Source organism: Sorghum bicolor, chromosome 1 (assembly GCF_000003195.3).
Source record: "Sorghum bicolor cultivar BTx623 chromosome 1, Sorghum_bicolor_NCBIv3, whole genome shotgun sequence".
Classification (NCBI taxonomy): domain Eukaryota; kingdom Viridiplantae; phylum Streptophyta; class Magnoliopsida; order Poales; family Poaceae; genus Sorghum; species Sorghum bicolor.
In genome coordinates this window covers 1,843,459-1,867,376 of record NC_012870.2, presented here as the reverse complement: position 1 = coordinate 1,867,376, position 23,918 = coordinate 1,843,459, and the positions used below count along the sequence as shown (strand labels likewise).

Below are 23,918 nucleotides of genomic sequence, written 5' to 3'. Positions count from 1 at the left end.
TTTATGCTCTTTGCAGCATATCAGATTAGTGAAGTCTTTTGTTTCTGCTAATATCCTTGGCAATTTCTTTGTGGATATCTGGAGATAAGATAAGGTGCTTGAGAAAGCAAGCAAGAGGATTGGCCCACTGGGTTTGGCTTGCCCTTGCAAGTGGGAGGCAGTCTTTTTCATTATTGTTTAGAATAGGATTCGTGTTCCATTAATCCATAGGAAAAGAGGAGTCCAATTCAAAGGTGCTTTCTTTTATAGTTATATAAAAAAAGGCCTTCCTTTTATTCTTCTTTTTCTGGGCGACTTCTATGTTCTATCCAAGTAATAATATGATATGATATTGCACATATAACCTATAACAAACGATATGATACTGCACAAATATATCCCTAAAAGAAGCATTCAGCTTCCTTTCAAGATGCAGCTTTGTTGAATAGGTAGTCTTTGATCTCTCATTGAACTCCTAGATCTGTTGAGGTTCGTTGCTTGAAATTTGCAAGTGTTGAAATAATTAGTATTTCATGGGCACGTAGCTGGATTCATGGTTCCTAAAATCCCAGCAGTGCTGCCCAGATCAGAAGGAAGGAAATGAATGGCCTTTCCTCACAACCAACTGAATCACCTTGACATGCAAAGGGGACACCTTATTTTGTCAACCATATCAGTTTCTAGACGCTTCTTTGCAAGAAGAAAACATGAATTCAACTCATGAACATGGTTGCCTTATTTTGTCAACCATATCAGTTTCTAGACGCTTCTTTGCAAGAAGAAAACATGAATTCAACTCATGAACATGGTTGCCTCTCATGGCTAGGATTAAAGCATTCAACAACCAAACAGATCAAGCAGGTAGTAAAGAAGTGATAGTTTCAGACAGAGTATATTGTAGATAAAAGATCACCATTAGAAGAAGATTCTTCTGAACCAAATCAGATGGAAGAAGCAAAAGTGGACACGCAAAGCAGGAAGATTTTTATTTTCTCATAGCTATTCACAGGTTCCCCTTATTACAAGATTTCTGGAAAACAAGTTCATGGCTACAAAAGTTTCAGATCTCCTCCCTCTTAGAACCCACACCCATGACCCATGCCATGCATGAACTTCCCAAGAACTCAACGTCTCCAACATCAGACATGGACTACGTACCTTGTTTTTTCACATCATCATACCCATATATCCATATGTACCTAGTTCATGTTCATGTTAATTTACAAGACAAGCTCCGGTTCTTTTATGGTTCAGTTCCTTGCAGATCTGACCAAGACACGGCCACACAAGCGGCCATGCTGTTGCAAACCCAGATCTCGGTTTGTGTTTTATGTGTGACCCCAGGGAGCCAAGAACATGACTCTCCTTATGGGGTCCTCGGCGGCCGAGCCGCGGCAGTCAGCGCCACCACGGCTCGGTTCGCCGGCCGGCCTGGCCGCCGGTGTGCTGGCGGCGCTGTAGGAGCGCCGGAGTTTCTCACGGAGGGCCTGCTTGACCTCGTGAGCCCAGGAGCCCTCCCCGGCCTGCAGCTGAGGGGGTTTCATGGCTGGCTCTGGCTGGCTTGCCTTTGCCAAAAGACCAAAATTTCCTACAACACTGGATGCACGAGGCTGAGAGTGTGAGAGAAATGGGAGTAGATTCATCAGAGGCTTCGAGATGTGGGGTTATTTATAGGCGGGGTGAGGGGCAAAAAGGGAATTCCATCTGCGTGCTGGTGTGCGTCCGGTATCGGATTCCAAAGGGCAAAGGGACCCCTTTTTCTGAGAAAAAAAGGGCAAAGGGGATGCAAAGTGGAACCCGGCTAGCTGGCCGGGTAGTGTTGTTTTTAGTTGGGGTTCCTTGCTGGCTTTGCATTGTCACTATCATGGTGCTCATTAAAATTTTAAAAACAGTGGTGATCAAATGGCCTTTGACGACAGGCTGCTCAACAAAGTCTAGAAAAATCTTGCAAGAGTTTAAGTCGGACTGGTGGAATCTGATTTAGTAAGGAGTGGTTTTGTTTTGGATGATTTGGTTTCAAATGGCGCCAGCAGAATCTCAACTAGTTGCACCGTTGATCTATTATTCCTAAGTTCTCAACTAGTTGTTCCGTTGATCAATTATTCCTATGTTTTTAGAGTTGAAGAAGAATCCGAAGCTAGATTGGACACACATAAAAAAAATAGGCTTGTTTAGTACTCACCCTGTTCCAAATTGCTTTGCCTTTTTCAAATTATATTATTTTTAATATATATCTAGACAATATATATCTTAGTCACTTAGGAAAAGCTTCCTGCTGCTCGTACAGTGCTTTGCTAAGAGCAAAGAAGCACAGCTGCTGCAGCGACTGCAAATCTTTTCTACTTAGTATATAATTTATTCATCTGTATTTATATTAGAAAGATAACAATAATTTTATCACATATTTTTGATATCTTTTGGACAATATAAAATCACATAAAATATAACAGAATAGAATATTTTGATTTATCTAAATCTAAACTTATTTGCCTACCATATTAGCACACATGTAACAAAATTTTAGTTTTTATACTACATGTCACATTTCGTTATATCTATTTTTTTTTTGAATGTGTACTTAGCTAGTAATATTAATTCAATGGTTATCAGTACTTTATCATTATCAAGCAGTACTATTATAGCCTCTCTTTTTACACTCTAAATCGTGGGAAAAAAAATAAACGCTCTCATATATGCACACACGCGCTCACTCTATTAATAAGCACACATCCTATTCCACTCTAAGTACCTCATAAATACTAAGCTGGTCGGTTTCGAGATTCATGAGTCTCGCTGTCAACACACACACGTCGAACTATGGTTCATATATATCAAAACTTTTTCACTAACCTCCCTAAGTTATATGTATAATTTCTGACTCCGCCACTATTTGGAATATAGACAAACATTGTTTTTAAGCAAAACTTCATACATAGTTGATGAGGTGAAGGACAAATCCCGTAGGACGTATTATTTTCCATGCGCAACAGTGTCTTCATATATTTTTGTGTGTGTTAGTAATCAAAAAGTTTTCAATGTCTAACCGTACGGTTTTCCTAGAATTTTAGAATGGAGGGAGTTAAACAAACACAGCTTCTGAACCGCAACTTCCTGCTAGTAGTTTTCCTGTAAAAAGAACTGCATGCATGCTCACAGCTTCTGAACCGCAACTTCCTGCTTGTAGTTCTCCTGTAAAATTAAAAAGAACTGCATGCATGCTGCTAGAATTGTTTTCCTATTTATACGATTTAATTAGAGAAAGTGTAATAAAGTAAAGTAGGCTAGTGTAGTAATAAAGTAAAAGAGGAGTAAGAGTTGGCATCAGATTTTCGCTGAGCTAGAGAAAAAAAAAGGGAGAGAAAAGAGGGGACCACACTTGTAGGCAGCTAATGCACATGCTCGAAGAAAATTTGTGAGAGATCAAGACGGATTAGATGTTGATGGTCTAATATGTGGTTCACAAGCCATTATATGAAAATCCTACCAGTTGGTTGTATATAGGCGTGACGGCAACATAAAACTTGCCGATTATATTAGCTAGTAATCATGCGCTACAAAAAAACTTTGCAAAATGACTACTATAACACCTTCGTTTATATTTAATAATTATTGTCTAATCATAGACTAACTAGGTTTAAAAGATTCATCTCGTAAATTATAGATAAACTTTACAATTAGTTATTTTTATCTATATTTAATACTCTAATGTGCCGTAAAATTGGATGTGACGTAGAATTACTAAACATCCCCATACTTGAGTGAACGTACCCTGATGACAAAGTCCTATAATTTTTTTTAATGTACTTGCTCTTAAGTCAGTGTCAATGGAGTTTTATAGACATTAAATATACTGATGTGACACTATATTAACAAAGAGAGATAATAATAGTTTTATGGGAGTAGAGAAAGTTTTATGAAGATAAAACTCTTCTGCACTGTTTTAAAATATAGATGTATTGAAAACTAAGTCATATCCCACTGAGTATGCCTTAGGCCAGTCTCAATGGTGAATTTTACCTTCCAGTTTCCAACACATGAAACATTGATATGAAACGAGGTTTTCTTATAGTGCATAGTTTAATTGTGCCGTTTTATAACTTATTTTACTATTTTTCCTCTCATCTCTATCTTTTCTCTCCTTATCTTTCCTCTCATTCATCTCTTATCACATAAAGTCGAGCTTCTTAACGTAGATTTCATTCTCATTTCGTGATGTTGGAAACGTTGCCACACTCGTTTCATGGCCATAAAATAAGTTCTTTTTCGTTCTTTCTTTCTTTCTTTCCCTCTCTTTCATGCAGTTAGCTGATGTGATATCTTTTTAAATGTAAATTAAACCTGACATTAGAAAAATTCAGGCGCTGATGCTGTGGTGCCCTGCTGCCCATCCTGTTTTTTGTTTTGTGTACGTAGCGGCACGAATCATAGGAGTACTCGCTCGCGGAAGCAGCCATGTTCCCTTGTCGTTTGTGGAGGCGAATTATTGGAGGCCCCAGCCCGCCGTGCCGTGGTGTCCACCATGCAGCTGCCCAGCTGGCGAGTGACGTCCGCACGCCCAGCGCAGGCGCAGCGGTGGTGCACGTCCCCGTCACGACCCCACACCCCTGCCTGACTCGGCCTCGCACTCACACCCCCATGCGCCCTGCGGCCCCGCCGCCAATCACACTCTCGCTCGGTCGAGGGTCGCTGCTGGCTTGCTAGTCACTGCTAGCCCGCCACTGCTAGACCGTATCGACTATGGACAAACAAAACAGCTACTCCCTTGAGAATATATAAGGCCTTGTTTAGTTTACCTAAAAATCAAAAAGTTTTTAAAACTCTATGTCACATCGAATCTTGCGACACATGTATTAAGCATTAAATATAAATATAAATAAAAACTAATTACACAGTTTGTCTCTAAATCACGAGACGAATCTTTTGATCTCAGTTAGTCTATGATTGGATAATATTTGACACAAACAAACGAATGTGCTACAGTAGCGAAATCCAAAAAGTTTTCGCATCTAAACAAGGCCTAAATAGACTTAGGCTTTGTTTAGTTCCCATCAAAATTCAAAAAGTTTTCAAGATTCCCCGTCACATTGAATCTTGTGGCACATGCATGAAGCACTAAATATAGACGAAAACAAAAACTAATTACACAATTTACCTGTAAATCGTGAGACGAATCTCTTGACCCTAGTTAGTCTATGATTGGACAATATTTACCACAAACAAACGAAAGTGCTACGGTAGCGAAATTCAAAAAGTTTCACATCTAAACAAGCTTTTCGTACTAAACTTGAATGTAAGGTATACTAGATGTATATGAACACGAATTAATATCAGAAAACCTAGCTTTTAGTAATATTCATGTCTGTAATTAGATTTACTATGAAACATATTGCATAATTAATCTAATAATATTTATTTGGTACCATAAATATTTGTATTTTTTACATATATTTGATCTAACTTAAAGTTATTTGACTATTTGAAGAGCGCGATTTTTTTTTGTCGAAGGAGAGAGTAAAAGCTGAGGCAGGGCAGGTCATCTGTTTCTTTTGTTGTTGTTGACGGAGGGGATGGAGCTGAGCAAGGTGCATTCCTGTGGGCCTTGGTGATGTTTTGTTTGGTGTAGCCGTCGCAGGTAACCGGTGAGCGAGCCATCACCTTCATCACTAACTTGCGCGCCCATCGGCGAAAGCGATCGAACAGTAAACTGCTGTTGAGGGTACAACACGGACACGAGAGGAGGATTCGTGGTGGTATAAACATCCTCTAATCGTAAACACGACGATATATTCTCCCCGTTTCAAAATGTAAAATGCATTCATTATAACATCATTAATCTTCTCTGATTTAACCGATTCTTTTTTTAGAAAAAATACCTTACCTGTTTGGATATAAGTGCAATTCTAATGAAAACCTTATTTGAGCCTTTATCCTAGTTTACAAACATTCAAACACACAAAAGAACTCTTAAATGGAGGAGCTACTGTTCAACCCTCGATAGATGAGGGGTTCTCATTTGTGTCTCCAGGTTCTAGATGTAGCCTCTCATCCTCTCTCGTACTCCTTCTCTCTTCCCACAAAACTGATAAGTGTGGATGATAAGAACGGCTCACGATAAAAATAATATAAAATAGAAACAAAATTAGAAAATCAATTAGAGTGCAGTAAGAGATAGGTATAGGCTAGAGTTCCCATTTGAGAGAATCGAGGAGAGAGAGAAAAAATAAGTGTTTGGCTGCAGTTGCTCTAGGTCGGTATTTGATTTATGTTAGGTGTGGTAGTATTTTCGTTTTATTTAGCAATTATTGTTCAATCATAGACTAGTTAGGCTCATAAGATTCATCTCGCAAATTACTCTCTAGCCATATTTCTAGTTTCATATATAATCTACATTTATTATTTCATGCATGTGTCCAAACATTTCAGTGCTCACATATTACGTTCAAGAGCAACCGGAATAGAACAGTAGTGGGCCTACTTTTGTCCTTCGACTAACCAATTTGATCCAGAAGGCCCGTGAACAAATCCGGCCCATAGGGAACGAAAGTAGTAGGCAAGCCCAGTCATGCTGGGCTTGGTGATAAGCACAAGCACGTGGGCACACGTGCAGCTGCTCCAACTCCAACCCAACCAACGACCCATCCAAATCAGTTCCGTGACGTCTCTTCCTCTCTCTTCCCTTTACATCCATCTCCGCAGGCGCAGAGCCCTCCCGTTCCACACTTCCACTTCACTCCGCCGCCCGGATTCAGAGCAAGAGGAGCCAGAGGCAGAGGCAGGCATGGCGGCGATGCTGGTGGGCGCGCTGCGGAGGGGAAGTGGATGCCACGGCGGCTCGCGCCTCCTCGCCCAGTCGCTTCGCAGATTCGTGAGTTGCCTTCCTCTCCTATCCTCCTCGCATTCGGTCCATTCAGTTCAGTTCGCCCCCACTCAGCCGGGAGGATGGTGGTGGCGTTGCTCCGCGACAACTTTAGATGCGCTGGCGCTCGAGCCGCGCTAATCAGTCGCCCGAGCCTGCCTGCTTCTCGTCGCGGCGTCGGAATCGGTTCCCCGGTGGTAGGTCTAGCTCCGGATCAAGCGACTTGAGGGCGGGCAGACCGCGAGTGCGAGTTCACAATTCACATTGGTTTCAGGGCTTCGAGTTCGCTCTCTGTAGGTTGTGGTCTGTGCTTATCGATCAGGTGTCTCTGTGTCCATCGTCTAGGTGAGCACGCTGGTCGTAGCGGAGCATGAAGGCGGGTTCGTCAAGCCGTCGTCGCTGAGCGCATTGGCAGCTGCAGAGGCGATTGCCAAGGAGAACAAAATCTCCGTCCTGCTGGGTGGTTCCGGGCCGTCGCTTCACAAGGCTGCCGACCATGCCGCGTCCAGCCATCCACTGGTGTCTGAGGTACTGTGCTGCCGTTTAGCCCCACCCTGTTAACTCCACTGATCATTTGTTTGTGGCTTTGGGCCACAGTGCCAGTTTCCTGCCTTTCAGCTCAGCTCAAAGGAGGAGGTGGACCAAACTAGAAGACAGATGGTTCTTCAGGATCCTCTGCTTATCAAGTTGGTTTTGTATCACCGCAGGTGCTCGTGGCCGATTCGGAAGCCTTGGCGCATCCTCTGGCTGAACCCTGGGCCGACCTACTCCGTTCTGTTCAGCAGAAAGGAGGCTACTCTCATGTCATAGCTTCGTCCACGTCTTTCGGGAAGAATTTGCTTCCACGTGCTGCGGCTCTTCTTGATGTCTCCCCTGTTACTGATGTCACTGCTGTAAAGGAGCCACGGGTCTTTGTGAGGTCGGGTATTCTTCTGTTTTTCCTGTGATCTTTAGCATTTTATTTAGTATATATGTGCAATTTGTCGTATCTTGGAGAACAGGCCATGCACCTCAATTTATAGGTTCCTATTTGTTCTCATCATCTGTTGTCATCTGCCCAACTGCTAATACTAGAGATCTCCCAGTATCAAAGTGTGGCAGAATATCAAATGTCCCCTCATATATTTGATAGTTTATGCCCAACCTACAGTGATAGCTTACTCTTACTGAGATTTGTGGCCCTGTTTATCAGTATTAATTATCATCCTCCTTTCTTACTTTCCCACCTGAGATGTATTTGTTTGTGGGTGTTAAAATGTAATGGCCACATTCGGTCATTCGCATAAGTCCATAACTGCCTTTTGTGATGTTTCCTTTTGTTGGGGCTTCATGCTTTTGCGTAGAACTCAATGTTAAATGGCATTCACTATGTCATGCTTCAATTAATATATGTATCTGACTTCAGGCCGATTTATGCTGGGAATGCACTTTGTACTGTGAAATATACTGGAGAGGATCCTTGCATGATGAGTATTAGATCAACTTCATTTTCCCCAACTACTGAGGCTATGTCTGAAACAAAGGTTGCACCTATCACCCAGGTTGATCTCTCTTTCCTCAGTGAAGGTTTGTTTGGTTCCTTCACCATATTCTTCTGTTAAGAATCAGCAATGCTTCAGAACTACTCTTTTTTTGTTTTGTGTTGCTCTAATAATGTTCTGACTTACACAAGTCTCGTACTAATTAAGGATCACTAGATTGATTTTTCCTCTTCACACCATTTAACTTTTATAAAGTTCAAACAGGCTGAAGGAAAAAAAATACCCCTCTTTTGATAACTTTTTTTTTTTGGCGAGACCCAGCCCTCTTTAGTCCTATATACTTGATTTAATATTTTTTCACATCTGAATAGTACCTTCTCTTCAAACCTTAGGGAAATCTTCATGGGTGAATCTGACATCCCAAGACACAGAGCGGCCTGATCTTGCAAATGCACGTGTAGTAGTCACTGGAGGCAGAGGTTTAAAAAGTGCTGAAAATTTTAAATTGTTAGAGCAGCTTGCTGAGAAACTTGGCGCAGCAGGTTTGACCCTCTATCTGATTTTTTTTTTCTCTTACTTGTCCATACAACTGTTTGTATCTTGGTGGCCTGAAATCCTGCAAAATTCTTTTCCTGTATATCGTTTTTCTGATTGATTATTTATCTTTTATGTAGTGGGTGCGACTAGGGCTGCTGTTGATGCAGGTTATGTTCCAAATGACCTTCAGGTAAGACTGCTAGTCTACCGTGAGTTCTGTATGATCTGGCTAATTTGTAGTTGGAATGCCTTGTACTTCTATTAAGCTAGCCTTATTACCACCATGCTCAAATCATGTCCTTGCTGGTTCATTTTATTCATGCAATGCGTTTTCTGTCCACAGGTTGGGCAGACAGGGAAAATTGTCGCACCGGAGCTTTATATGGCTTTTGGAGTATCCGGAGCAATACAACACTTGGCAGGAATGAGAGACTCGAAGGTTATTGTGGCTGTCAATAAAGATGCTGATGCCCCCATATTTCAGGTTCCTTCTCGCATTTAATAAAATATACGTATTGTTCACCAGTATTTGCTAGAAGTCCTCAAAATTCTAAGCCAACCGAGCATTGGCATTCTCCAGGTTGCAGATTACGGACTGGTTGCTGATCTGTTCGAGGTTCTGGATGAGTTATTGAAGAAGATCCCAGAGAAGAAATAAGTGACCGTTATAGTTCTGTACTCTTGCATGTTCATTTGCCTATGTGGCCCTAATAAGATGAAATCATCTCACGATGTCAATCCCATAATATGTGGAATGGTTTATCTTTTGGTCAAGGCCTGAAGGCTTTCTGAGGAACCGGCAGGGAAGATCCCTACCTATTATGAAGGGATAAACTCGCTGCCCTGACACCCATTTCGAAGTAAATTGGCTGCTTACCCTTGGCCCCGTTTGCTTGAGTTTATTAGTCATTTAGCAGTGACTTTTCTGTAGATATGAGAGAGAATTTAGAAGCCAACACAGTATGTTCTCCATATTTGCAGTTCGTACGTCAACAGCAGCTTAACGAAAACAAGCCAATCACTGACATGAACATTCCCTTCTGAAGCGAACAACCTATATTGACAACCAGCACAACTCAACGTCAAATGGATACATGGTGTACACAGTACATTGTTAAAACCTAATGATACATTTTGTGTGATTCTGAGGGGACAAGCTATCATTAGAGATACTTATTGCTTCTTTACCATTTAATAAATAAGTATTACAAATCAGATTCATTGTACATAACGACTACAAACAAGAACTCCAACCATTTCAAATTATAAGTCATTTTAGTTTTATCCTAATTCAAACTTCTCTAACTTTGATCAAGTTTTTAGAAAAAAATATATTATCTATAATACCAAATGGATGCACTATCAATACATATTTCATGATGGATTGGATTTAATGAAACTAATTTCATGATGTATTTTTCTATAAACATGGTCAAAGTTAGAGAAGTTTGGCTCAAAAAATATTAAGTAACCTATGATTTGGAAAATAAGTTCTTCAATTCTCAAGCTATCTGTCTGATTTGTTGTGAAACCATGACAGGAGGCTAGGAAGCCCAATGGACGTTAGTCTAGGTTAAAATCAATGTCTTTTTTGAAACTATGGGTGTGTTTTCTCATTTTCCTGTACAGCAGTATTGTGATTCTATTTCTTTTTTTGAAACTTCACGTGTTACATCCAGATGAGATCAAGCAAAAGGTGGAGGCCAAACTTAATGAGTTGGGAGACGTGTGAGAGGGGAGAGATAGAACCTGAGCAGGCATATGAGTTGTTGAAAGAATTTGAGGACAAGATCGTAGCCGAGTGCACTGAACTAATTGAAGCAGGGATGCCAACTGACGCTGATGAGCTGACTGAATCAGAAAGTAAGAGCAACTCTAGCAGGCCCCTACTTGAGCCCCAATAGCTAAATATGGGTGTCCAGCTCAAAAAACCAACTTGCTAATTGCTGTACATATAGGGATAACGATTTTCTATAAGAACACGCCAGAGCACCTTATTCTGTGTGGTCAAAATGAACACGAATGCCATAAGTGACAAAAAATTGTAGAGAATGTCAAATGATATATAATGTTACAAGTAAAATATATGAATCACGGCCTGTACGAACTAAACTGTTGGTGGTGGGCTTCCAGCAAGCCAACCCCACATGCCACCAGAACTTTGCCTCTGCTTTGCGTCCAGCGCTGCTTGCTCAGAAGCGGCTTTCTGTCGCCGAAGCAGTTCGACCTCCTTTTCCAACGCATCCATACTCTGAAGCTTTTGTCGAAGTTCCGCAACATCAACCTGAGGCATTTTTGAAATTAAGTATGATCAGAGCAGAATAAGACAATGATGTCCAGATAAGATATTTGTTGAGTGATCCACTGGCGAAATGGGGGGCTGTTGTGTTAGGAATAATGTACAACTTGTCATTTGTAGTGATTGGTGAAACAAAACGCGAGCATGTACCTCAAGTTTGAAACATCTGGATTGCTCAGAAGCAAGTTGGCCACGGACAGCTTGAAGTTCCTATACAAGGTAAATGGAAAAGGTATTATAGAACAGTGCACAACAGTTTTAACTTCCAAATCACTTGCTCAGATTGCGTTCAATATGCCAGTATGTGACAAGCACATGATGTTAACATCATTTAGGCCTTGTTTGGATGTAGTCGGATTCACATCAATCCACATGTGTTGAGGTGGATTGGAGTGGCATTTAAACTAATTTCTACCCCAATCCACACCAACACACATGGATTGAAGTGAATCCGACAACATCCAAACAAGGCCTTAGCAATGAATAACCCATATAAACATTCAACACAACGAATGCTTGATCTAAACATTAGCATAGTTTACAAGTAGCATCAGACCTCAGTATACTTCTAATGAATGCGCATGATCAAAGCAAATAAGAAAAAAAAAACTAGTAAAACATAAGGTAAGAGAAAGATGAATTGCCTTTGTCAGCTCTGCATTTCTGGTCTCTGCTTGCGCGATGTCTTCTTTAAGTTGCACAGTTTGCAGCTGTTCCCTGCTAAGTGTTGCTTCTAGTTCCTCTTTCTGAGCTTTAAGATCTGCTATAAGCTGTTCACTTGCTTCATCATTTCTGTTATTCTGGAATTCAGAACAGCACAAGGCAAAAGAAGGATCTTGTGAGTATCCTGTAACCTGGATCATCATTATTGGTAACAGCAACCACCATCATGAACTTTGTAACAGACAAATTCTATTGTTAATACTTGTAGCGCTATTAGCTGCATTGTCTTCCTTGCAGAATTTCGATTGGTACCAAATATGGACATGTCATATACTTCTAGAAACAAAGAAAAGTATACTGGGCAGGAAATTACCAGGTCAGAATCGGCACTGTCCATGGCAATCTCCCGTATCTTCCCATCTTGAGAAATTTCAGCCTCAGGTTCTATGACCCTAGATGTAGTATCTGAGACAGTTTCTTCATTTACGGTTGACTGCGAATCTGATTTCAGACTGAGTTTAAGAGTGTAAACCTGCTCATCATAGAGAAGAGATGTTGGTAGAAGTTAATTCCATGAATGAAAATAAGATTTGAATGGTAATTACCTCGTTGCTGTATCGTCCATTGTATCCTCCAAAAGAGATGAGATAGTCATAACCACTGTAATTGCTATGCACTAAAGTCATGCCCTAGAAATACCAAATTTCAAATATTAGCAGCCAAGAAAAATCATCTCAACCAATGAATGCTGCTCAAGAGATATACCTCACTGGCAAGAGGAACACGTCCTTCCACAGTGCTAACAACTGACCATGTTAGAGTTGACATGTTAAGCACAAGTGTTTCAGAAACACCTGTAGAGGCGAGTGTATTAGTTATGCTTGACATAAAAATGCAAAGAAAAATATCATGGGCCACTGTGTGGGTATGTTGAGATTGGGTGGAATCCCAACACATCCAAACAAGGTCTCATTGGTACAAGCTCTCAGGAGGTAAAATGTACTAGTACCATGTTCACACAAATTGAACTCCACAACGACCACACAGTAGTTATCAACAAGCATCTTAACATAATAAGTTCAGACTTCTTACCACTTTTATTATTGCCACCCCCAACTATGTACCAGTTCTCACCAACAGTTGCACCTGCATGGCCAGCTCTTGGGCTTGGAGTCAGACCTTGTTGTTTGGGTCTTGACCACTCCATCTGTAATTTCCAACAAAAAAAAATAGTAGTCAAAGATAGCACAAAAAACCTTGGAGTTCCAGAAAGAAAAAAGTTTGTACCGTCTGCAAATCAAGGACATGTAGGTCATTGAAACATGTTGCATGAGACCCCCCACCAAAAATTAAAAGATAGCGGTCAGCATGGCAAGCAGCAGCATGATCGGACCTTGGAGAAGGAGGGGTGCCTCTAAAACACAAAACCAACATCGCGATGAGCTAAATTCAAAATATAGTAATACAATGTTCAGCTTAAAAAAAATCACTATTGTTTCAGAACATGTGCATAAACTGACCTAATGCGATTATGCCACATAATGGAAGTTTAGAAACATGCTCCCTTTCACTATGACAATATGTTTAAGGCTTTTATGCTATCAATATTCGTTTCCCCTTTTGTGCTAGTATATAAAAGCTAGTTAATACTTCCATCCATCAAGAATCGATTGAGTCGAACTGCAAAACTCCATAGCAGCAAAGTGGTGCAAACTATGTTGAAGAGAAATTACTTAGAAGTGTTAACCTAAGATTTCCTAGTCCTAGATGGTCAGAAAAGCATCTCATTAACCAAAGAAAGCTTCTTAACTCTACCATATATGTGTGACAGTTAACATGCATCCCAATTATGTTGGGGACCAGTTCAAAGTAATATTTTAAGCACACATAGCAAAGATACATGAAAGCTAACAGCGTTTTCCTTCTTCTCATTAGGTTTACAACTATGCATTAAAGGGCCATCAAGGTTGCTGCACTTACATTGCATCCACATCATCCCATGTCATGGTTTCAAGATCAAGGATGTGCAAGTCATTCAAGAGACACCGTTTTGCATCTTCACCACCAAACAAAACTAGTGTCGTTCCAACAAGAGTCACTGTTTGACCTCCACGTGAAACCTGCAGCAGATGAAACTTATATAAGCAAATGCGCTTTCCTGCATATAACTGGGTAACTAAGACCAAAGCAATTGAGCAATGTTATGTGGCACAATTTCTTTATTAGTCATTTCAAAATACAGACTCTAAGCTAAAATAAAGTACAGATAGAACTATCAAAGAAACCATCTGAGTAAGTGCACTGTGCACCAAAACAAAGATGTACATGCTCAAACATAAGATTAGCGGAACAAAAGAAATCATAACAAGAACTGGCCCTATTAGTTCAGAGTTACAATAACCGATTGAAGAAAAATGATTACCGGTGGTTTCCCGTAAGTCTTGACAATCGACCAGGTACAAGTATGCGGATCAAATTCCTTCACTAGAATAAAAACCACCAGAAACAACAGCAGAACAAATTAATGTATGACATAATAAGTAGAAGAGGTACCAAAATAGATTAAAACTGATTTTATCAAACCTGTAATGCCTTCAGATGGATCTTTTGTATGTCCGGCAATAGATAAAAATTTGTTGCCCCATGAAATCTACAAAATGGTACAGAATAAAAAGGCAAGTGTCATTAACTACTGGATTCAAGATAAATGACTATGCAACAGTTGTGCAGAAGTTTACCAAAGAATGACCAGCACATGGAGCAATTTGTGTGGTTTTAGTGGAATCAGCAGATTCAGCTTGCAATTTGGCATCAACCTTGGACCAGGTCAAACTCTTCAGATCCAAAGCCTATTTTGGTATAAATTACGAAAAAGAAAAAAACATTTATTAGATCAACAATATTTCATGCTGACCTGCTTTCAGGTGACATTTGAATTGCCAGTGCATTTTGAAACTTCATGTACCTGAAGGTCACTAAGGTAACGTCCATTATGGTTTCCACCAAATATATACATCTTATTTTGCAAAACAGTTGCTCCATGCTACAGAAACCAAACTTCTCATTAGTGCTACAAAAGTAAATAGAGAAAAACGATGGAAGAGGAATGAAGTATCTGGTGCACCTCATAACGAGGCTTCGGACGGAGACCACTGACAGATAATGGAGTCCACTCATCATGAGAACTAACAGTACTAAGGCCTTCCAGGATAACATCTTTGTCCTGAATCTCCACAGAACTTCCATTTTCAGAAATGATTTTTGGTTCTGGAATTGATGTTCCATTTGTTGAAGCCGGTACACTCTGTGGCTCGTCTTTTGGTTTCTAACAAAAAGCAAGACAGATGGATAATTTGATAAACCTGCTAAGAAAAAAAAAACTAGAGAACTAGACTTTGGGACGGTGCACTAAATGATAAGACCAACAGCGTCAAGTTCTCTATGTTTTTGTCTAGAGAAAAAAGAAGGAACAATAGTGTGACTTACATGCATCTGAATATCTACAACAGGCTCAGGGTTGAACTCAGGGACCCTAGAGTACCATCCAGGATCTTCTTCCTGCCAGAATACCAATACATCTATCAGATCCAACTGAACACACTGAACAATATCAAATCCAACTGACCCTAGAGCACAGCCCCAGCTTGCTTGGGACTAAAAGTCTTTATTGTTATTGCACACAATGAACAATATCATGTAATTATTCATACCTCTAAGATTTTGACAAAAAGACGCATCGCCTCCGCTGAAGGCATGCTTCCAAGCCCATGCCAGCTAAAAACATAAAATGATGTAATCATAAGTATCATTTTCAGAATACACACTTCAACGTACAGTATTTATTTTCTGGGTATTTCCCACTATCAGCCGTCCAGGCTAACTATCCAAAATCTAAATTACATGAGTATCATGGTTATTGCAGCATAAGCATCTCATTTTCTACTGGCTGGGGACCAAATCACATTTCAAATTTGGGCTAATCAATAAAATAAGCAGACAGTACATGAGAACGAACTACTCAACTCACTGCTAGCGTGTAGACACAATTCAAGTTTTAAGAAAATCACTGAGGTTTCACTTTTTCATCATTGATAAAGATGAACCTGCACAGAAGTTGGATTGTACTGTGATTGTGGCAACCTGAAGTTTGAGTGCAGTTTCCAGTGGAACTAACCTTGTCCATTTGCTCTGCTCCACGGGGTTCCACGCTCTTGGCTTGGGCACATTGCATGGCCCAACCGTGGCCTGGATCAAAACGAAACCCAAAATCACCAACTGAATTGCGATCATCAACCAAAGCAAATCTCTCCCGAGGGACGAAGAAGAGCAACACAATTTAATCACAACCAACACAAATTCAGCCTATCTCACGCTAGATCCACGCAATTTCACCCCCACACCCAAATTAATCGCCAAAATGATAAAAAAAAAACAACGGCCGACGCGTCACCTGCTGGTGCAGGCCGTATAGGAGGAGGGCGACGTCGTTCTGGAAGCGGGAGATAGCTGCGGAGGAGGTGGCCCCGCCGGCTCCGAACCCAGCGTAGGCCGCGGCGGCGTAGAAACGGTCGGGGTAGGCGAGTCCGGAGCTCGCCATGGCCGGCGCCGCGCCCTAGATCTCCGCCTGGATCTTGCCCGCGCACCGGGCAACCGGCGCGAGACGGCGGGTAGGGTTTACTTCTCCGGACCGCAGCTCTTCTCCGCCGTCGTGTTGGAAATGGAAATCTGCAGGGTGAACTCGCGCCGAGATCTGGAGGGAGGGAAGGAGACGGCGAGCCGACGCTGGCCTCCCTTCGCGGGCGACGCTTTTAACGCTCCCCGCCGAGGTGGCCGTAGAATGGAAGGGAGACACGGAGGCAGCCAGGCGATGCTGACGGGAGCCGCCACGTTTCGGTGACAGGTGGGCCTGAGCGGGGCCCAGTGACGTGGTAATGGAGTCGCGCGTGTGTCTCCGGCCCGGTCGTGGTCGTTTCGTTTCGTTTGGGCAAGGCCGTGGCCGTGGGGCGTGGTTGTTTCCGTCCCCCTGCTCTGACTTCTCTGCTTCGCCGATCCCCTCCCCCAACTGCCAGACTCCCCGCCGTCCGTCCACCGCTCGCCGCCATCCAGTCGTCGGTGCAGCCGTAGCACGCATCCTCCCGGTTGGAGCCGTGTCCAGTCCAGTTCCTTTGCGAAACGAAACGAGGTACTGGGAGCTGGAGCGAGGACGAGGAGACGAGGGAAAGGATGCAGCAGCTGCAACCGAAGCAGATGCACTGGGTGAGGGCCGACTCCTCCGACTTCGGGTTCGGGGGCGACCGCCCCGCCCCCCGCAGGTATCCATCAACCTCCTTCCCCTCGCCGCCGCCGTCTGGACCCCTCTGGAGTTTCACCCTACCCCTCTAACGAAGTAACAACCTCACGATTTTGCGATTTCGTGCAGCGGGCACACTGCGGTGAGCATTGGCAAGTCCAAGGTGGTCGTCTTCGGCGGATTCGCCGACAAGCGCTTCCTCGCTGACGTATCCGTCTATGACGTCGGTAATCGAATCCGTTCCCTTCTTGTGCCAATTTGCCTGCCCACGTCTGTGAGCCACGCAGCAACTCATCTTAAGGGTTATTAGATTGAGGGACGTAGATTGCATTTACATGCTTGCGATTTTATAGATGGAGCATATGCATTGGAAGGAAGAAAGAGCTTGGCCTTACAAACTTCTGAATTCAACTTATGTTGCAGAGAATAAGCTGTGGTACACTCCTGAGTGCACTGGTAATGGGTCGGATGGGCAGGCCGGCCCAAGCCCAAGGGCATTTCACATAGCTGTTGTCATTGACTGCAACATGTTCATCTTTGGTGGCCGTTCTGGGGGCAAGCGGTATGCAGTCCATATAGCTTATCCAGCAGAATTTGGAAGCTTAGCATAAATAGTTTCCTATAAGTTACTAATGATGCAATTTTCTTTTATCTCAGTTTAGGTGATTTCTGGATGCTAGACACTGGTAAGCCATCAAATTGTCAAGATCCCTGTCTCTGGTTTTGTTTTGCACTTATTCTAGGGGTTGCCGCAACATTCCTGATAGTGCTGTGCATTCAGACTTATGGCAATGGTCGGAGATGACTGGCTTTGGTGATTTGCCGTCACCACGAGAGTTTGCTGCTGCTTCAGCCATAGGAAACAGAAAGATTGTTATGTAAGCATTATTGGATATGCACAACCCTGTCATACTTTGTGTACCATTACTTTTGAAGAACATTCTATCTTTATTCAGGTATGGTGGATGGGATGGCAAAAAGTGGCTTTCAGATGTATACGTCATGGACACAAGTAAGCAAACTGCTTCTTTATCCAATCACTGTTTTTTTTTCTTCAAGATGGCAAGGAAAACGTAGAGCGCTGATTTCTTGCATTCTCTATTGTATAGTGTCACTAGAGTGGACCGAATTAGCTGTTACTGGATCTGTGCCACCTCCAAGATGTGGGCATTCCGCAACCATGATTGAGAAGAGACTGCTTATATTTGGAGGCAGAGGTGATTCTTAGTTCTTGATTTTTGTTTTCTTATTCATTTAGAAAGTAAATTTTATTGATCATTTTGATTTTTTTTGGAAATCTAAGCACTACACTAGCTAATTATTTTCATGCCAATTATCTTGCGGAAAACCCAGCTATTTTCCTAATGAGAATTTGTAGTGTGAATGTGTGATGATAGTTTCTACTTTCTAATGACTAGTCAGTTAATCCGTAATCTTTTGGGCATCAACACCCGCATTTCCAATTACTTCAAATCTTCTTTGCCACAGGTGGAGCAGGGCCAATAATGGGTGATTTATGGGCTTTAAAGGGTATTACTGAAGAAGGTATCTCCTATTTGTTCTTGTTCATATAAAATCTGTGCAACATATGCTTGTCAGTTGATGATGGTGCCAGTCGAACTAACGGTGCACCTGGAAATAGCCTGTTTGAATGATTGTTGATCATGATCAGATGTGGTTTGATGCCTTTTTTTTTAAAAAAAAAACAAACATTATTGTAATACTTACAACAAAATCCAGGGTACAGTATTATTTAAAATCCTGTTTGATTGTTCATGCCTTATTGGAAGTCATGTAGTTTGAGATGGCCCATCAGTATTATTTAACCTCTGAGGACAGCTGAAATCACCCATTCTATTTGATATATGTTAATACTAGTGGAAAAGTATTATTTTCACCTTTCTCCTGTTTTAACTATCTAGTTCGTCATTCATTTTTATTTTAGTATGGAATTGCACTTCTTGGTTGATGTAAGCAGTTGTCAGAACCTAATTTTGTCTACTTTGGAAGACAATGAGACGCCAGGTTGGACACAGTTGAAACTTCCAGGGCAATCACCCTCACCACGATGCGGTCATTCAGTAACATCTGGTGGACCTTATGTATGTAATTTGATCCCGCCATACTTGCATTCTGTGTTTTTCTTTTGGTCTCCCAGTGCACTAATATGAAGTATTCAGTAGCTGGTATCTCATATTTGTAAACTTGGGTCCCGTTGGATTTCCATACTTGGTATTAACTAATTATCATTGCTTATATTTACAAATCCTATGCACCATTGATGCATATATAGAACTCATTTATGCATTTTGATCTACTGTAGACCAGTAGGAACTTTATTTGAGTCCCAACCCTCTATCTGATGAGGCCAGGGGTCTATTTCCTGCTACGATTAATGCAATAATAGATAGGCTCCTGGGTATGCCTTTGGTGACTATGCTAAAAGTATTTGTATTCCACAGAGTTTCGTCCTTAGTTTTAAGATCTGAGGTATCAGTATGTGCAATGATACTATTAACTTAGGTTGGTGATGGAAGTAAATTTTAGGCACAGCTTTAGCAGAGTTTATTTGTCATTAACTACATAAATGAAAGGCTGTAATCATTTATTTTGAAAAATAAATTTTCTTTATTGTGTACTGGGAGCTTTGCAAACTCAAATTGTTCATGATTCAGGTATCGAGTTAATCAGCTAGATTATGTTGGATTATTCTAAAAATTTTCCAGGTAAAGGTCTTGATTGCATGATCAGTTAACTGAAGATGTATAGATCTTTCTTGTCAGCTCTTGCTGTTTGGAGGACATGGAACTGGCGGTTGGCTAAGTAGATATGACGTGTACTACAATGAATGCATTATTTTAGACAGGGGTAAGATGTGATTGTAATTCCTTTTTTATTTGCGTAGGGATTTACTGAACTGGAATGTGTGTCTTTCTTGTCGGTGTGACGCTGCATCTTTTAAAAGGTTTTTGTTTAGTCCAACAGTTTTTATTTCTTCAGTACAAAAAATGTTTCCCTGCTATTAACATAAGATGTGGTTCCACAAGGAAACTCGTAGGACTAACCTTAAGAAGGAAATTGTGATGCTGGCCGCTTCTGTGCTGCTTGGGGCATGTTTGTGGTTGCTTTACACTGAGCTGTGCAATATAATTAGTTGATAGAATCTTTAGCTAACTACTAAGATTTTGTTTTTCCATTACAGATCCAAAAACAAAGATTCTTCCAAAACTAACTACCACATCCTATAAATGTAATCGCTTTTGAAAAGCCATCTCATGGCCATGCAACTCCATTTTTCTTGTGATTAAGACAAAGTAGTATCAAGTATGGATCACATACTAACATCAATCTAGAACACTACTAAAGTTACTGTGGCTTAACTTAATGCAACTCACTTAAGTCTGATTACATCCTAACACTAACCAAGAAAACTAGAAAAAGCTAGTCCTGTAGATATGGCTTCAGCAGTCATCATTGATCAAGATATAAAATCAGTGTTAGATAAGTCTGTGCATGCATTTCTTGGTTATTTTGTAGGTAGTTGGAAGGCATTAAATATGATTGTCAACCACATCCATTACAACCTGTGTTGGAATTATGCGGCTAGTATGTGTTAATATTATACTTGCTCCACATACTATTGCCTCAGAAGGCCAATCTTGTCACTCAAAAAGATCACTGCAACTATGACTGTTCCGAGTAACTAGGATATTGTGGATGTATTGAACACAGTGCAGACAGCTAGTATCATCTCCATGATTCACTGCTTTGTTTTAATGCTGACCTACCTTTCTTGGCACTTGCTTAATAAGCACATGTATCTTTGTTGGCTGATACTTCGATCCTTCACAGTGTCTGTTCAATGGAAGCGCCTACCAACAAGCAATGAACCTCCTCCACCTCGGGCATATCATTCCATGACTTCCATAGGGTCTCGATTTCTTTTATTTGGTGGCTTTGATGGAAAGAATACATTTGGTGATTTGTGGTGGCTTGTTCCTGAAGGTACAGTCATCGCATGCTTATCTGAAAAGGAACACTTCATTCCTATATTCTTGGTATCTTGAGGGTTGTGTGGAGTGTACTGGGATATAAAACTCTGCACATAAATTCTTCAATTCATATTCCTGCAGTCATACCCTTTAAACTTCCATGCATGGCATTCAGTAGTGACAAGTGAGGAGTTCTGTCGATTTCCAAGACCACAAGAAAAATGATCTCATTTGACTAATTTCTTCTACAATTTGCTGCTTAATTGGATCTATATTAGGAAACTGTACAACCTATGATGCAGGTTCATTTACCAAATAGTGTGAAATGAGTTGTTCTTTAAAAAAGAAAATGGTAAACTTTCCCCTAATGCTCTTTGATTTTTTTTCTTTCTCTGTGATGCTTGATGAAGAGAGATCATTTTTCGTTTCTAAATTCCACCATATTTTATGTACAGATGATCCTATTGCGAAACGGAACATAGTTCTTAACATCGATTCAAACAGCAAACCTAGCACTGTGACCGGTGATAACCAGCAATCCAACTTAAAGGTACATGCTTGCATGTGTGTTCACTTCGAAAACTTCAGGTGATAGAAAATTCTACAATTTCTAGAATATGTTTTGCAGGAGTCACAAGCTCTGGAGAATCCAGTAACAGAATTGGCCAAACGAATGGGAATTCCACTTTCTGAGGAAGTTTCGGCAAGTTTTATTGACGAAGTCAATGATAAAGAACTTGCGGAATTGTCATCCAGGCTTGCTGGTCAATCGCTTCCAGCTACTGACCAGGTTGCATCAATTCAGGTGCTTACTCAGTTATGCTGCACTATTACTGTAACTCACTGTATTTGCTCCTGAGAGATTTTTGGAATTTTTGTGTGATTTCAAGGTACTTCGTGATCATTGGAAAAGTTCTCCAGCAAGCTCACTACAACTGCAGGAACTAGGACCTTTGCTGAGGGACTATCAACGTCTCATCCTGCAGCGCTATTCGTATGGTTTCACTCTTCAGTCTTCCCTCTGTTATTTGCATACTCAATCATCCACTCTTTCACAAATCTAGAAGCTGCCTGTTCAAGAAAAAAAAAATCTAGAAGTTGCCTGTTAGAAATTGAATGATTTGTAACAGTTTCTCTTCTGGTCCATGGATTATTCTCTTTTGTGATGGCCTGAATTGCTCGAAATGAATGCATATTTGATGTTCTGGGGGAATAGGAGTAATTGTGAATTTTTACACTACAAAATATTGTGAGTTTGTCATGTTCATTATATTTTATCATGGCCATGGAACTTACATATCCATGGTTTTGGCCTGTTTGATATCAATAGGCACAGAACAGTTCAAAAATAAACTGTGGCATCTCCTGTCAGATTCTTTGTGGTGATTAGTTAGAAATTGAGCATGTGCAGATAACTTGGTCATGGCCAGAGGTTGATATGCCTGAAAATGATCATTCTTCATTATCCAATCATCAACTTCTCCATTAAAGCAAAGTATTTATTAATAATATTTCTGCGTTGATCATTACTTCATTTTCTTTTTGCAACAAGTGCAGGGGAAATCCATTGCCAGCTTTTCATGAAATGGAAGCTCTCCGTTTTTTCCATTTGAAAAGTGCTTCACAGGTATGCATAGTAGTGCATACAATCTAGTGATCCACTACAAACGACCAGCAGTCAATTTAGTACACAATACGATCTCTTCTTTTTCATTCTCCTACTTATCAGTTATCGCTATGTTGTATCTGTGATATACCGCAGTTGCGCATGGATGACATTCCCGTCTTGTTGAGCGAGTATGGAAGGCTGCTTTCCACATGAGATGGCATCTTGCAAGTTGTGCCCTTTTGCTTGGTAGGTGCTTTTGAACACAACCTTGTGTTAGACTGTTAGGATATCATTTTCTGCTTGCAGTGCCAAACTGTTTAAGCTTTTGGTCTCATATCAACTTTACTCAGGTTCTAACAGAACGTTTGCTTCATGTAAATTGCGGAGGATTTTCTGGCCTGCCAAAAGCACACTCGTGGAGCCATTCCTTGCCATCAGTTAGTCTGTTAGTGCAAGTCATTGTCGCATCAGTGATAGCGCACCGAACTGAATTCCTTTTTCTTTCGAGGACTGGGACGCGCACATATTTCGTGCAGCCTGGCTGGGCACTGAATGGCCATCAACACGTGGAGCTGAGGCGGCGTGGCAAGCCGCCCATTCCAAGAAAACGGGTTTGTGTGAGGTTGGAGTTGGAGGTCACGTCACATGTTTTCAGTTTTCATTCTCCTGCGCAACATCTTACCAAAAGGACGCTGCATTGCATTTTACTATACTACCTTTGTTTAAAAATAGTGCACATCTCGCTTTTCAGATGTCAATCGATTTCAACTTTAATTAGATTTATAAAAAAAGTATGATATCACTAAATATTTTTGCTATTAAAATGTATGATTAATCTAATGATGTTTTTATTACCATAATGAATATTAATAACTTTTGTGTATATTTGATCACATTTAAGATTACTTGATTTTTTTTAAAAAACGATATGCATATTTTTTAAAAAAAAGAAAGGAAAAAAAACGAAGGGCGACCACTAGCCGCTCCTGCTCAGCAAGTGGAGTACAAGTAGAGCCGCCGCTCGCACATTCAAATGCATGTGCTCGTAAATGAGCTTGTTCGTTGGTCTGAAAAATTATGATTAAAAATATTATTCGTTGATTTATTGTGAGAGTACAAGCGAACAGGCTCTGGCGTGTACCAAAAAAAAAGGGCGGAAAACGCCGTCTTCAGCTTTCCAAACGACACTACTGGACTTTCGTACAAGAACAG

At 41.0% G+C, this 23,918-nt stretch overlaps 3 protein-coding genes and 1 pseudogene across 4 annotated transcripts; 3 read left to right on the top strand and 1 right to left on the bottom strand.

Moving 5' to 3' along the window:
• LOC110431625 lies at positions 798–1,639 on the top strand (annotated as a pseudogene).
• Positions 6,639–9,740, top strand: LOC110431987 (electron transfer flavoprotein subunit alpha, mitochondrial). The gene is made up of 8 exons (XM_021451881.1): positions 6,639–6,844; positions 7,181–7,363; positions 7,543–7,754; positions 8,241–8,401; positions 8,709–8,858; positions 8,991–9,043; positions 9,197–9,337; positions 9,434–9,740. The coding sequence occupies exons 1-8, from the start codon at positions 6,758–6,760 to the stop codon at positions 9,509–9,511; spliced, it is 1,065 nt and encodes a 354-aa protein (XP_021307556.1). The 5' UTR covers positions 6,639–6,757; the 3' UTR covers positions 9,512–9,740.
• Positions 10,777–16,708, bottom strand: LOC8080195 (acyl-CoA-binding domain-containing protein 4). Its single transcript, XM_002463522.2, has 18 exons — positions 16,266–16,708; positions 15,990–16,060; positions 15,526–15,589; positions 15,302–15,373; positions 14,940–15,140; positions 14,781–14,858; positions 14,554–14,664; positions 14,399–14,465; positions 14,238–14,299; positions 13,796–13,935; positions 13,103–13,229; positions 12,908–13,022; positions 12,581–12,669; positions 12,421–12,504; positions 12,189–12,347; positions 11,797–11,952; positions 11,303–11,362; positions 10,777–11,137 (listed from the first exon to the last, which is right to left on the bottom strand). Exons 1-18 carry the CDS (start codon positions 16,410–16,412, stop codon positions 10,961–10,963), a joined length of 1,980 nt encoding a protein of 659 aa, XP_002463567.1. The 5' UTR covers positions 16,413–16,708; the 3' UTR covers positions 10,777–10,960.
• On the top strand, positions 16,793–23,464 carry LOC110431986 (host cell factor). Of its 2 annotated transcripts, none has more exons than XM_021451880.1 (17): positions 16,793–17,127; positions 17,235–17,332; positions 17,529–17,667; positions 17,763–17,791; positions 17,887–17,983; positions 18,062–18,117; positions 18,215–18,322; positions 18,594–18,650; positions 19,116–19,207; positions 19,889–19,973; positions 20,958–21,110; positions 21,553–21,647; positions 21,726–21,902; positions 21,988–22,091; positions 22,655–22,724; positions 22,860–22,952; positions 23,094–23,464. In XM_021451880.1, the coding sequence occupies exons 1-16, from the start codon at positions 17,039–17,041 to the stop codon at positions 22,917–22,919; spliced, it is 1,509 nt and encodes a 502-aa protein (XP_021307555.1). In that variant the 5' UTR covers positions 16,793–17,038; the 3' UTR covers positions 22,920–22,952; positions 23,094–23,464. The 2 variants fall into 2 exon arrangements, with proteins under 2 accessions (XP_021307555.1, XP_021307554.1); XM_021451879.1 differs by having other exon boundaries at positions 23,057–23,464.

Bases quoted from the DNA above. Each gene is read 5' to 3' on its own strand.
- LOC110431986 (XM_021451880.1), top strand. From the start codon at position 17,039: ATGCAGCAGCTGCAACCGAAGCAGATGCACTGGGTGAGGGCCGACTCC. The intron at 19,208-19,888 runs GTATGTAATTTG...CTTTCTTGTCAG, and splicing joins TAACATCTGGTGGACCTTAT to CTCTTGCTGTTTGGAGGACA. The intron at 21,903-21,987 runs GTGCTTACTCAG...TGTGATTTCAAG, and splicing joins ACCAGGTTGCATCAATTCAG to GTACTTCGTGATCATTGGAA.
- LOC110431987 (XM_021451881.1), top strand. From the start codon at position 6,758: ATGGCGGCGATGCTGGTGGGCGCGCTGCGGAGGGGAAGTGGATGCCAC. The intron at 8,402-8,708 runs GTTTGTTTGGTT...TTCAAACCTTAG, and splicing joins TCTCTCTTTCCTCAGTGAAG to GGAAATCTTCATGGGTGAAT. The intron at 8,859-8,990 runs GTTTGACCCTCT...TCTTTTATGTAG, and splicing joins TGAGAAACTTGGCGCAGCAG to TGGGTGCGACTAGGGCTGCT.
- LOC8080195 (XM_002463522.2), bottom strand. From the start codon at position 16,412: ATGGCGAGCTCCGGACTCGCCTACCCCGACCGTTTCTACGCCGCCGCG. The intron at 16,061-16,265 runs GTGACGCGTCGG...GTTTTGATCCAG, and splicing joins TATACGGCCTGCACCAGCAG to GCCACGGTTGGGCCATGCAA. The intron at 11,953-12,188 runs GTAATTTCCTGC...TCTGAATTCCAG, and splicing joins ACAGTGCCGATTCTGACCTG to AATAACAGAAATGATGAAGC.